The sequence below is a fragment of the Camelus bactrianus genome, unplaced genomic scaffold, assembly GCF_048773025.1.
Source record: "Camelus bactrianus isolate YW-2024 breed Bactrian camel unplaced genomic scaffold, ASM4877302v1 HiC_scaffold_154, whole genome shotgun sequence".
Classification (NCBI taxonomy): domain Eukaryota; kingdom Metazoa; phylum Chordata; class Mammalia; order Artiodactyla; family Camelidae; genus Camelus; species Camelus bactrianus.
This window is the reverse complement of record NW_027413924.1, coordinates 582,501-596,578: the sequence shown is the minus strand read 5'-3', so window position 1 is coordinate 596,578 and position 14,078 is coordinate 582,501. Positions and strand designations below refer to the sequence as shown.

The 14,078-nt window shown below is 52.5% G+C and overlaps 1 protein-coding gene and 1 non-coding gene across 2 annotated transcripts in view; one reads left to right on the top strand and one right to left on the bottom strand.

Moving 5' to 3' along the window:
* Positions 1-4,979: 4,979 nt before the first annotated feature.
* LOC141576656 (U6 spliceosomal RNA) lies at positions 4,980-5,088 on the top strand. The gene has a single exon (XR_012505073.1). It is a non-coding gene; the product is annotated as a U6 spliceosomal RNA (small nuclear RNA).
* A 2,535-nt stretch (positions 5,089-7,623) lies between these two features.
* LOC141576639 (uncharacterized) overlaps positions 7,624-14,078 on the bottom strand; it is a 30,475-nt gene continuing 24,020 nt past the window's right edge. The window contains exons 3-5 of the mRNA XM_074360108.1: positions 12,170-12,254; positions 11,855-11,918; positions 7,624-10,797 (exon numbers count right to left, since the gene is read on the bottom strand). Of these exons, the coding sequence (XP_074216209.1) occupies positions 10,102-10,797; positions 11,855-11,918; positions 12,170-12,171 (762 nt within the window). The 5' untranslated portion in view covers positions 12,172-12,254 and the 3' untranslated portion in view covers positions 7,624-10,101. The remainder of the gene's footprint in view (positions 10,798-11,854; positions 11,919-12,169; positions 12,255-14,078) is intronic.

Sequence of the window (14,078 nt, the reverse complement as noted above, 5' to 3'; positions counted from 1 at the left end):
CTTTCCTTAGGATTTGATGACTTGAGACCATCCTTTATCATTCCTTGTAAAGCCGGCTTGATGGTGCTGAAATCTTGTAGCTTTTGTTTATCTGTGAAGCTTTTGATTTCTCCCTCAAATCTGAACGAGAGCCTTGCTGAATAGAGTATTCTTACCTGTCAGTTTTCCCCTTTCATCACTTTAAGTATGTTGTGCCACCCACTTCTGGCCTGTAGAGTTTCTGCTGAAAAATCAGCTGATAACCTTACGGGAGTTCCCTTGTATGTTATTTGTTGCTTTTCTCTCGTTCATTTTAATATTTTCTCCTTATCCTTAATTTTGGTCAATTTGATGACGATGTGCCTCGGTGTGTTCCCGTATGGTACTCTCTGCACTTCCACCTCATTTGGTTATTTAAAGGATCTTCAGTCTGTTCAATTCATAGGAGAGAACTTCCACGTGTATTTCTTCTCAGTTTTATGAAACAAAGAAGGACCCAGGAAACTGGCAAAACATAAATGCTTTTCTATTGGGTTGAGCAAAGACAGGCCCTGGCCGGGGACGGGGGGGGGGGTGCTGGAGGGTCGGGGGGGCGGTGTAGAGAAGGATATAGATCATTGTTAGAGTGCCTGCTTAGCATGCATGATGCCCTGGGTTCAATCCCCAGAACCACCATTAAAATAAATAAATAACCTAATCAAACCCATCCCCCTCCTCCCCCCCCCCCAAAAAAAAGAAGGAGAAAAGAGTGAGAGACAGAGACAGAGACAGACCATCGGGAAAAGTAGCTGCACTAATACTTCCAAGAAACAGGACAACATAAAGATAATGGAAGAAATGCTGGATAGTGAACAGCCACGGGTGGTTGGCACAGACCCATAGCTTCTGGACTCGCTAAAAAAAAAAAAAAAAAAAAAAAAAAAAGAATATGAGAATCATATGGATCAGGAGATTGGGTCTGAATTTTGTGCCGTTTGACTTGTGCCAGTTACAAAGGTCATGCATAAGGAAGATGACTGGCTACTTTATTGTCTGAAATGAGACACTTGAAAGTGAAAGGAGGTGCTATACAATCGTGCCTGGACTGGGATTTTTCTAAGGGAGCCCAAATCCTTTACAATATATATCATGTTTTCAAAAATGAATATCATTCCTGGACAAGATTTAAGCAATTTTTTTCTGTGTTATCAGTAAACATTTTTAAAAAATCAGTAAGAAAGGAAGAGGGAGAGAGAAAGAGAGAGAACAGGAGTAACTATACGCGCGCGCGCGTGCGTGCATGCATGTGTGTGTGTGTGTGTGTGTGTGTGTGTGTGTGTGCGCGCGTGTGCGCGCACGTGTGTTGAGGTGGGGGCCTAAAAGAGGGTGAGGATTCTTTTCATCGAGGTCTGTTTGTACAGAATTCTCTCCTTCTCCGCTTTACACTGTGAAGGAAAAGCCCAGCTGGGCTAACAAGCTAAGTCGCAAATCTAAGTGTAACAAGTGTCGGATTACTGATCTGAGTTCTGCTGGGCTAACTCGTAAATCTAAATTAATAAGTGCCGGTTTGCTGATTCCCTGTTCATATTTTGCTAGCCAGCTGGATTTTCAAAGAGACATATCTGGCCTTGAAATGTTGGTTTGCTGCCTCACTGCCTCTACTTTCGTGATAATGATGTTGCTAAAGCTATTGCGTGCCTATTGGCCGAATACCCCAAGCTGGTACTTAACCCTATAAAACCTCATGTGCACGTCTTGGAGGTGCTCAAGGCTTAGGAGCAGAAGCCCCTCTGAGCCCGCCGGCGTAATAAATCTGAGTACTCCAACCCTCCGAGTGGTGCTTGTTTCTTGGCTGGCCTGTCATTTCCATAACAGCACCGTTGACAATAAGAACGTCACTCTCGTTCCGGCATAAAGAAGACATCTGGGGAGGGTGGGGTGGGGGGGTGGGGTGTAGATCTATGTTATGTCCTGATTCCAGGAAGGAAAGGGGCAAGAGTCGGCGTGCCCTTCTTTCTGGGGTATCTGTCTGTTCGCTTTTGGTGTTCGGCTGGTTTGGTTATTTCAGCTTTCTGTTTGGTTCCTTTCACAGATCCAGTGGCTCAAAACAGCATTCTGATTTTCTTTTCTCCTGGGGTTTGGTTTTTGATAGGTAGAGGGACAGGGCCCACGCAGGGGTGGGGGTGGGGGGTCACTGTGCCGGAGAAAGGGAGGCGGCTGTGGTGAAATCATCGAGCAGAGGGGATTTCTACGAGAGGGACTCTCCGAAGTGAATGGGGTCCAAGGAGATCAGCAGGGTTTCTGTGTGCTCGTTTGGTTTTGTTCGTGCGTGTGTTTGTTTTTTCTGGACGAGGCCAAAGAACTCTTCAGGTGGAGGTGTGTGTCCAAAGGGTCTGACAGGATGGGAGGATGCGGGGCGAGTCAGTCCATGTGCCCAGAAAGAGAGAGAATCTGTCATAGCTGAGACTCAGGCCTTTTTCAGACCTAGGCCCAGAGAGCAGTTCGGCTCCGAGCATTCACGGAGAAGTTCGCCGCCACCTCAGTCCTGTCCCCCACCCCCGCCCTCCCCCACGCCTCAGCCCCCAGTGAAGGAGGAATCATGAAGTGGCCGCACTTAGGCTAAGCCAATTTTTGGCTTTATGCTTACTGCTTGCTTTTAGAACGATCAGCAAACTCGACTGACCAGACACCGCTCCCAGCTCCAGGCCCACTGTTAAAAACAGCTAAAGTTGTCGATTCTAACTGTTTGATTTGACCTTCCTCTGATCGTTCAACTTGACAATCATGTTTGGCGTCTGAGTCTTTCCCCAGGAAGGGAGTCACGGGAGGATAAGCTCAGGAGAACGACCAGCCCCCTCCCACCCCCCACCCCCCACCCCGAGTTCCTCCGTGGCGCTGGTGCCACCGGGTGAGTCTGACCAGATAAAGAAGGTCACGGGCTGATGACCTACTAGACCACCAGGAGGTCCCATGTTACCAGACACTCATCCAGATTTAGGAGGAAGTTTCATCAGAGACCCTTGTTGATCATGAGCACCTTTTGTGCTCCCGCCTGTTGTGATTCCCTTTCATGCTCCAACCTGTTCGTCCACAGAAGCATGAAACCCCAACCCCAAGACGGGTTCACAGTTTGGAGGGCACTAGCCTGCTGTGAGTCCCCTTTGCCCAGCAAAGCAATCAAGCTGCCTCTTTTCTTCTAAACTCTAAGACCCTGTCTCTGGGTTATTTGGCTCGTCAGGGACGGGGTGGGGGAGGGCGATCTTTCGGCAACACCCGCAGAAGTTTCCCTGAGTGGCAGGAACCAGCGTGGCCCTCAGGCCTCAGCCCCGCAGGCAGGCAGGCAGGCAGGCAGGCAGAGTTGGAGCGACCGTTGGTCCCGCCCCCGCCCGCGCACCACCCCCCCCCGCCCCCGCCGCTGCTTCCGCCGCCGCCCCCGCCGCCGCTTCTGCCGCCGCCGCCGCCGCCGCCGCCGCCGCCGCCGCCGCCTCCCAGGCCTTCTCCACCGATCGGTCCCAAATCGACTGACTGTCTCCTGGAAGCGGGGGCGGGGACGTCAGGAGGATCCATTCGGCAGGGCCTCGTTCAATCGCTTCATTCAAATGCAGAAAGCTCTGTGCTCAGGTCAGAGCCTTTGACTTGGCCTCCGGCTCCTCTCTGTTGAACGGCTTTTGTTCTTTGGTTTCAATTTCCCCACCCTTAGGCCACCCCGTCCCAACTGCACGGAGGGAGGCGGGAGGGAGGGGGAGAATCTCGCCTGGTCTCAGGCCAAAGGAGTCCCCTCCTTTTCCTAATCTGGGTAAACCCCACTACACCGTTTGAGAATCATGGAAGGGCATGGAAGCAGACCTCTGACTTGATAGATTCCTCTGGGATGGGAGACTTTAAAAAAACAAAATTCTTTTTCCCCTGCTTCCAGGGAGGCAGAAAGGAGGGCCAGAGTGTTCCTCTTGCCTCGGGCAGTTCTTTGTTTGTTTCTTTCTTTCTTTTGTTAAATCATTTTTTTTTTCCTTTTTTTCTTCCAGTTTTATTGAGACAGAGTTGACATACAGCAGTGTATACTTTTGGGGGGGGGCGGGGAGAGGAATTCGATTTTATGTATTTATTTTTGACCGGAGGTACTGGGGATTAAACCCAGGACCTTGTGCTTGCTTGCTAAGCACACACTCTACCACTGACCTATACCCTCCCCCTTGGCCAGTTGTGAAGTCCCTTTCATTCAGCATAGTCCATCGGGCACATTTTGGGGCAGCCTACTCTGGACCCCAACATTTCCCTATTCTGTAACTTCCCTGGAAGTTTTACACATTAAAAGCTGGGCTGTTGACTGTGCGTGTGCGTCCATGCGTGCGTGGGTGCGTGCGTGCGTCTGAGCGTGCATGCGTGCGTGTGGTGTGGGGGCAGGAGGGAGGGAATAGTTTCCTAGAGGGCCTGCGTTTCATGGACCCAGTTTCTTAGTTCTGAGAACAGGTCTGTTCAAGGAAACAGTTGTAGTATCTCGTCTCAGGAGGCGGTGGTGTCGATGGGCTTCTGAAGCTAGGCCTAGGGAGCAAGCAGTCAGGTATCGCCTAAGAGGCACTTGTGTGGAAAACCAAAGTACAGCACAAAGGTTAATCATTGGAGCAGATGAGAAACCAGATTCAGGGCCGGGAGTAGGGGGTCAGTCTGGTAGGAGATTTCCACACATCGGGGTCATCGAAACGGCTCGAGCAGTATGAAATGCCTCTGATGATGTCCTGGGGTGTTCGGCTCAACTCTCTGAGCGGCTCCTCCAAAAACAGGCCCTAGGATGGTTTCCACAGGAGCTGTTGTGGCCATTTCTCTGACGTTTACCTCCCGTTGCCCAGCTTCAGTCTGCAGGGCTTCAGGAGACGGAGCATTTTAGTACTCAATGATGCCAAGACAAAAGGGTGAGAGAAAATGGGAAACGTTCGTGGAGATGGTCCTAGGCAGATAGTGGAGGCAACTAGAAGACTTTCAGTCTCCGGGCCGGCTTTCAGGTTGAGACAAAAACCCTAAGGCAAGCGCTTGCTGCCACAGCACATCGACTAACACGGGAACCATCCAGAGAAGATCAGCACGGCCCCTGAACGTGGACGACACACACACATACGTGAAGCGTTCCGTAGCTTTAGTGATGTCAGTCACCCAGAGAAAGACAGATATCCTATGCCATCACTTCTAGATGGGATCTGAAAGTAAGTCAAGACACCCATCCATACATAAATAACTCCATTTTAAAAAGACTCCAAGGAACCTATTTACAAACCAGAAACAGACTGGACTCGCAGACATGGAAAAGAAACCGATGGTTAACACAGGGGACAGGGTAGGGTGGAGGAACGGGGGAGGGCAGAGGGATAAATCAGGAGTTTGGGATTAGCAGATATAAACCACCCTATACAAACTAGGTACACAAGTAGGTCCTACTGTCTAGCACAGGGAACTATGTTCAATAGCTTGTAATAACCTATCCTGAAAAAGTATACGTGTGTGTGTGTGTGTGTGTGTGTGTGTGTGTGTGTGTGTGTGTGAATAAGTGAATCACTATGCCGTACGTCATAAATGAACACAACATTGTAAGTCAACTATACTTCCATTGACAGAGAGTTCCTACAATAAACAGGCAGGCAGGCAGGCAGGCAGGCAGGCAGGCAGGCAGGCAGGCAGACAGACACAGACACAGACACAGACACAGACACAGACACACACACACACACACACACACACACACACACACACACACACACACACACACACACACACACACACACGCCCCACAGACACAGGGGAACCCTAAGGAAAACGAGTAGCACTAGTATCTCTTATCCATGCATGTCTATCCCAGTTTAATGGAAACCTAAGTTTTTGCCTCCAAGTCAATGATGCTAATAACTCTGCTGCCAAGAATAGAAAAATCCTCACGGAGGATTTCTGAATCCCAGAAGGGTCAGGGAGGGAGAAAAAGAGAAAGGGTTCCATTCTGCTGACAGAGGTATGATAGTTACCATGTGGGTGTCCGCCTCTAAAAGGAAAGGAAGGGGAAAAAACAAAAGTTTATTTTCCCTTGTATCTGAAAAGAAAAAAATTTAAAACTCAATCCTCTTGGAGACAAGAAGTCGTACACACCTCATGTCACTGATTCTCCTCCTCCACCTCCTCCTCCTCCTTCCTCTACTTCTTCTTCTAGTCTATACCTCCCATGGATTCTGACGACCTTGCCTGATGATGGCGGGTGATGGGGGCAGAGATCGATCCTTCTGAGAAGTAAGTTGGCAAGCGCTTTAGTGAAGCCTCGTAGGATTTACCCAGTGAAGCGAGTGCCTTCGTCCCTGGAGGCTGCGGAAAGTATGTCCCCAAGTCACATACGCATGTGTTTGTCTTTTGTTGTCGTTGTTGTTGTTGTTGGTGGTGGTGGTGGTGGTGGTGGTGGTGTGTGTGTGTTTGTTTGTTTGTTTATTTGTTTGTTTGTTTGTTTGTTTGTAGCAGTGTCCTGGCCATGCTGAGGGCATCAGGCTTGCAGCGGGGGAAGGAAGGCTTCAACCCCTTTGGAAGTCATACCTACCATCCCAAGAACGTCTGGATGACCCCTACTATGTGGCAGTTGAATGGGGGCCAGTTACTGGGGTTCAGCGGGTCCAGAGAGAGGAGGTCTGAGGCCTCTGGGGACAAAAAGTTTGTACGTATGTATGTATGTATGTATGGCCAGTTGACTGTTTTTGCGGTCCTATAGGAATCTTCCTGCCCCTGTCTATTGAACAATGGGAGTCATCTTCCAAGTGCCCTGACACCAGACACCACGGTGGGTGAAGGAATGCGGGTGGGGTGGGGTGGGGGTGGGTGGGGGAGGTCATCCAGGGAGCTGGGAGAAACCGAGCACGTCCGTGGGTCGGTGGGTCGGCCTGTCGGATGGTCGCCATGCTGGGTTTCCCCTAACCCAGGCCATTTGCCGAATGGACAGAACAGACTGGGGCCACGTGTGCCACCCACCCTCTTTCCGGAGGCTGTGGTCCACTGTGTTTGCATGAAAGTCAGTGAAGGAGGCATCTCCTCGGGACTCGGTTCCGTCCCTTTCACGAGAGCCTCCACTTTGGATGACAGCCAGCCAGCCAGCCAGCCCTCGATGCCAGGGCAGTAGACGACTGCCAGGAATATCCCATCCTTTCTGGAACCCTGAGTGTACCCACCTGTACAGACACAAGGCTGAAGAATACATGACGTTCCTTCCTAGTTGACAGCACTCCCCATGTCACTGAAACAGTGTCCAGTACGCTGACGTCATCTCCTCCCTCTCCCACACCCCCGCACGCGCACAAACACGCGCGCGCGCGCGCGCACACACACACACACACACACACTCTGTCTGTCTGTCTGTCTGTCTGTCTTTCTGTCTGTCTGTCTGTCTTCTAAGGATGGAGAAGAGTTTGCTGAGCTATTTCGGGTGCCCTCTCATCCTAGTTCCTATCTCCAAGTTGGTTCAAAGTCCAAAAGGCGGTCAAGCACTTAATCAGATAGGTCCCTCGTAAAGAATGTCTCCCACATCACGACGACAGGCTTCTTAGGCCAGCCGAGAAGCTCCTTCAGTTCTGCGCCCATCTTGGCTCTAAGTTGATATCAGTCTGTTACGGAAATGACAGGCCAGCCAAGAAACAAGCACCACTCTGAGGGTTGGAGTACTCAGATTTATTACGCCGGCGGGCTCAGAGGGGCTTCTGCTCCGAAGCTCTGAGCACCTCCAAGACGTGCACATGAGGTTTCATAGGGTTAATTACAAATATGGGTCTATTCGCCAATAAGACTCAAACAACAAAAAGCAAAGGATCAGTACACTGGAGCTTATCAATTTGGAACAGATCACGTTACTGACACTTGTTGAGCTTGGATTTACGAGTTAGCTTGTTAGCCCAGTAAACTGACACTAAACTTCAGATTTACGAGCTAGCCCAGCAGAACTTAGATCAGTAAACGGACACTTATCACACTTAGATTTGTGACTTTAGCTTGTTAGCCCAGCTGGGCTTTTCCTTTACAAGTCCTCCAGGATCCAAGAAAGCCACGTTGGAAAACAAGTGGTGATTCTGATGGGACAGGAGATCAGTCATTTGGGGGCGAAGGGTGGGGTAGGGAGACATACCAGCCTGTCTGTCTGTTTTCACCCAGTGTGGGAGCCGTCCCAAAGAGATAACTCGAGAAGAGAGAAACAGGGAGTTGACAAAGAACACGTGCAGTGGCGTGCCCTCCCCCCCCACCCCAGGAGAAGGCCAAGCCAGAAGTCCCTCCGGATGGCGGGCTCCGGACTCCAGCTTCCAGGGGAAGCGATTTTTTTTTTCCTCCCCATTTCAGGCCCGGAAGAAGAGGGAGAGGCAGAGTGTCCTTCTCGGGCATCCGCTGTTTCTGAAGCACGCTTGTTGCCAAAAGATCGGCCCCCGTCCCCGACGAGCCCAAGAATCCAGAGACAAGGTCTTGGAGCTTAGAAGCAAAGAGGCCATTTTATCACTCTGCCGGGCAAAGGGGATTCACAGCAGGCTAGCGTCTTCAAAACTGTGTACCCACCTTGGGGATGGAGTGGGTGGGGTGGTTCTAGAGCCATAGCTCAAACAATCGGGCATCGATCACCATCCACAGAATCGTTTTCTCATCAGAAGACTCAGAATGGTGTCACGATGCCTCCAGGTGACCCATTCTATAGAGGCTGGTGGTTAGATCTCGTTATCTCATAAGCACTCAAGGTGTGGCCTTCTTGGTCACTCAGGCTATTTTGTCAGGTCATTAGTCCCGTGACCGACCTTCTCCTCGGAGAAAGACTCAGAGACCCAGCATGATGATGACTTTCAATGAGTGAAATACAGTAGAAACAGTAAGATCGATAGCTTCCAGTTTCAACAACAGGCCTGGAACCGTGAGCAGCAACCAGTCAGTCAGGACAGTTGACCGTTTTCAGGGCGAGCATAAGAAACCGAATGACACCCCCCCCAGCAAATGAATGAGTGAATGAATGAATGAATGACCTAATGATCCTCCCCTCCCCCCCCCCGCCAAAAAAAGAAGAAGCAATCCGTTAGCCTAATTCCGGCCATTTTATTCATCCTCCTTCACCCTGAAGCCCCAGTCACCCACGTGCCACAGTGGTCTGTTTTCTGGTTTCCTCCACCACCCCACCCCCCACCAACCACCACCCCGCCAACATCCCCCCATGCCCAACCACAGCCCCAAGTGTGGGACTGGACGGGGGTGCAGGGGGCTGAGGGGGCGGCAATGGCGGCTTGAGGTGAGGGTGGGGAGTGTTCCGCCCAGATCGTATAGGAAGCTCAAACACAGCTGCAGTACGAGACAAGATGGTAGATTTCTGTGAGTCCTCCCTCCTCTTAAAATCCGTCCTAAGGAGGAGACAGACAGAAAGAGAAACATCACCCTCACTCCCAACGCCTCCTGCGCCCTCGATGCGCCCCAAAACAACAAGAAAAACAAAAACAAACACGACCACAAATAAGTCGCTATCCCTGGGGAAGAAGGATTCGATGGCATGGGGATATCATTCTAAAATTCATTCCCTCTTCATCACATTTCATGGAAACCGATTGCAATCTATGAGGCCCTGTGAAGGTAGGGGTTGGGGGGGTAGGGAGGAGGGAGGGAAGTGAAGGGGGGAGAGAGAGAGAGAGAGAGAGAGAGAGAGAGAGAGAGAGAGAGAGAGAGCGAGCAGAGGAGAGGAGGGATAAAAGGGGAGAGGACAGGAAAGGAGAGGAGGGAAAAGAGGGGAGGGGAGGGGAAATGAGAAGAGGCGAGGGGAGAGGAGAAGAGGGAGAGGAGAGGAGTGGAGGGGAGAAGAGAGGAGTGGAGGGGTGAGGGGGAAGTGGGGAGAACAGGGAAGAGGAGAGGAGGGGAGAGGAGAGGAAAGAGAGACAAGGGAGACAGACAGACACGCATGCGCGCGCGCGCGCGCGCACACACACAGAATAGCGAAATGGAGAGAGAGGCAGAGAGAGAGAGAGAGAGAGAGAGAGAGAGAGAGAGAGAGAGAGAGGCAGAGAGAGAGAGAGAGAGAGAGACAGACAGACAGACAGACAGACAGACAGACAGACAGACATGGATCTAGGTCAGGGATACTACACATGGGTATTCTTCTGAGTGATTTTATGTGTTTTCTCAATCGCCACCTCTATGGAGATAAAAATCGCTCCCATAAGATGAAGGGAGTCCTTCTGCCACCGCCCGCGGCCCCGCCCACCAGCACCGCTTGTGTTTGTCAGGGATTCCAAGCCAAAGCACGTGGAGGAGCGGGAGAGCTTCCTGGCAGCCCAAGGAGGAGGAAAGTCCGGCAGCATGAGAGAGGTGGTTGGCACGGGGAAGCTGGAGGCCGGCTGAAGAGAAGATGGGTGAGGGGGCAGGGAGGAGGGTTTCCCAAGTTGGAGAGCCAAGACGAGGGAGGGGAGCTGTCGGTGGCTGCGTTCTGACCCCGACCCCAACCCTGACTGGAGCGGATCCCTGAAAGGAGGCGGTTCGGGCTCTCTGGCCGAGAACGCCCCTCTCTTCCTCTTTGTGCAGAAACACCTTCCGCGGACAGAGAAAGTCCATCCCGAGACCCTCGTCGGAAGAGTCCTTTCCAGACCCATCACGATCCTCCTGGGCCAAGGGGTCCAGGGGATGGGGCGGGGCCTCCATTCGATCCGTCTTCCGTCCGTCCGTCCATCCACAAGATCTTGAACATCCATGTAGGATTCTGGATGGTAGCAGTTTTCCAGGATCCTCGAAATCCTTGTAAGTCCTCTCCTGGCAGATTCGACCCCTAGGTCGTACCGCGCAGCACAGGGCACTAGATTCAGTCCCTCGGGACGAGGGTTCCTGAAAAAGACCAGGAAAAAGAAGAACAGAATCACTATGGTGTGCACCAGCCAGAAACCAGCACCACCTTGTCACTCTAACAGACTTGCAAAAGGCGGGGTAGGGAGAGAAAGTCATAGGATGGCTACCGTCCCTCCCACCCCCACCCCACACGCCAAGCCCCAGACCATCATCATCCCTGCTCCCCCTCCCCTCCCCTTTCCTCTCCCTTCCCCCTCCCCCTCCCCCTCCCCTCCATCGACGCCCGCCTCCCGCTTGTACCCCACTCCTCTGAACCCAGCACCACCCACCCCAGCCTGGACGGGCTCGGCTCAGATCGGCTCAGCTCGGCTCGGCTCGGCCCGGCCCAGCCCGGCCCGGCCCGGCCGTCCGGTCGACTTCTTCGCAGGGTCTAAAATAGCGCCCGGCCGACAGGAAGGTGGCACATGGCACATGGCAGGGGAGCGAGCGGGACGGTTCGGGATCTCTGGGTGGCAGGGACACGCGGCCGGACAACCAGGAGCACGGACGGCCTGGCGTGCGTTTCTCCGCTCGTGGGGGCCTCGACCAGAGACCGTGGTACGGGGAACGGGGACACACACACACCACACACACACACACACACACACCACACACACACACACACACCACACACACCACACACACCACACAGGCACAGACACACACACAGACACACACACACACACACACACACACACACACACACACACACACACACACACACACACACACACACACACACACACACCCCTTCACCCCCACCCCCAAACCTCTGACAGCTTTCGTTTGTTTTCGGCCGACCGTCCCTCGATGAGGTACGAGTGCCTTGGCTGGGGCTGGGGGGGGGGGGTGGAGTTCCTCCCTCCACAACGACCCCACACAGGCTCTGTTCTGGTCACCCGAGTCCTCTTCCAAGTCAGACCACAGGCCTCCATCACCCGGCGCGAGCACTCGGGGAAACAGTCACCATCCTCATCGCTCCGCTCCACCTCTACACGTGAAGAACTGTTCCCAGCCCACGCCACTCCACCCCACCCCACGCCCCGATGCCACCCACCGCAGTGGAGAGAAACGAGACGAATCCACAGACGTGCATCAATCCGATGAAGAAAACGACGGCCCTATTCCAAGGAAGCATGGATATCTAGGTAGGAGATTCATCGAGTACTATGGAGGCGGTGGGAAAGGGGGGGGTTGCGGTGGGGAGGGTCTAGAGATCAGGCAGTACAGCCCATGCTTAGCATGCAAAAAATAAAGGTCCAGGGTTCAATCCCCAGCACCTACTCTTCAAAAATAACCCGAGAAGAAGCAAGACGGCGGAGTAGAAGGACGCTCGTAGCTCACCCTCTCCCACAAATACACCAAAACTCACATCGACGGACCCACTCGGCCAATCAGACCACCTGCGGAACTCCGACAGAACACCGCCCTCTTCGAAAGACAAAGACGCCCAAAATCTGGTAGGAGAAAAGGAGAAAAGAAAGAGTCAAAAGCAAAACAGTGCGGGAGGGACCGGCAGAGGAGGAATAGGGCTCGTTCGCCAAACCTCCCCCTCTCCAACGGAGAGGCCGACGGGACGGTGGGGGAGCCTCCGAGTCTCAGATCTGCCCGGAGCGCCCCTTGACCGACCGACCCAAGTGAAATGGGCACAGAGGGTCCCCGCGACACCCAGCCCGAGTCGCAGGCCGGCAGCCGGGGGCCGGGACAGGCCGCACGAGCCGGGCGGAGGACCGTGGCGGCGGCACCACGCGCCGTGGCCGGGAGGGGATACAGAGCAGAACAACCCGCCCCCCCAACTTTCTTTCCATTACGGGGAAAGAAAGGCAAAGCAACACGGCCGGTGTGCCCTGGGGGGAGGGGCGCCGTAGCCTCCATCTCCTCAGACCCGCGGCGCCATCACCGGCCCTTCTCGCGAGAAGAGAGGCGGGGCGCAGCCACAGCCGCCATAGCCCCTGGCGCGCAGCGCGCAGCGCGCGGGCGGGGGCGGGAGCGGGGGCGGGGCCGAGACTCGAATCCGCACCCGGGGGCTCTGCAACCTCCTAGGCAGGACTGAGACTCGTTTTCAGCCTGAGGCAGATATTATATATCTGCCCCGGTACCTCAGAGAACTCGCGCCACCAAGACTAAGAAGGAGCCGAGTTTTGGAACGCAGCAGGGGCGGGGCGGTTCCACGGTCTCCCCCGAGCCCACCTACGGAGAGGAGCGCCGACCCGACCCGAGGCGGAGCACACAGCCGCACAGAGCAGCGGAGCGACCGGCGCCGGGAGAGGGCAGGCGGCCAGCCACCCTCCGACCGCGGTGCCAGGAGGGGGTGCGATCTACTTGCCCACAGGCACCGAGGGCAGCACAGACGAGGGCGCCGACGGAGGGCCCGCGGAAACAGCAAGCTGAGTTCACGAAACAGGGCGACGACAGAAAGACTTCTCGGTGAAACCGTTAAGAGCGCACCGTCTCCAGGAGAACACATCCTTTTTTTTTTTTCCTCTTTTTTTTTTTTTTTTCTTTTCCTTTTTCTTTTTTAATCTCTTTTATATCGGTTTTACCTTCTGTTACCTTTTTAACCTTTACTTTTGAACAGTCGTATACGTTTACGGCTTTAATCCCTTTTAAATGTTTCATTTCAAGTCTTTATTATTATTATTTTTAAACATCCACCCCCTTCCCTTTTTCATTCTCTTGGTTTTGATCTCCTGTTACTGGTTATTCACAGGTTTCAAATATTGTTTCTCGAATTTTTTCCTCCTTTTTATTAAGGTTATTAAAAGACGTCTCAACTCGATCGCTATTCTGCTTCCACTGACTCTTCTATTCATGATTACACACTGTCTTCAAACCTTTTCTTTCTCCCGTCTTTTAAAATCCTCTGTTTTATCTTTTGTTAAAATCTGTTCTATTTCCGATTACCTTTTAAAAATTTACTTTTGAAACAATTGTATATTATTTTCTGATCTTTTCTATCTGTTTTTAAAGGCTTTTAGAAGACGTCTCAACTCAATTGCTATTCTGCTTCAACTTGCTCTTCTATTATTGATCGTACACTGTTTTCAAACCTTTTTTTCTCCATTCTTTTAACATCCTGCCCCCCACCCCCCTCTCTCCCTCTCCCCCTCTGTCTCTGTCTCTGTCTCTCTCTCTCTCTCTCTCTCTCTCTCCCCCTATCCCCCTCTCTCTTTTAAAGTTTTATTCCTGCCTAGGCTTTCGATAAATACATAAACTCCTTAAGGACCCCAATAGATAACTGATACTCCTTAAGCCACAGTGCCAGAGAGATAGGAGCATTA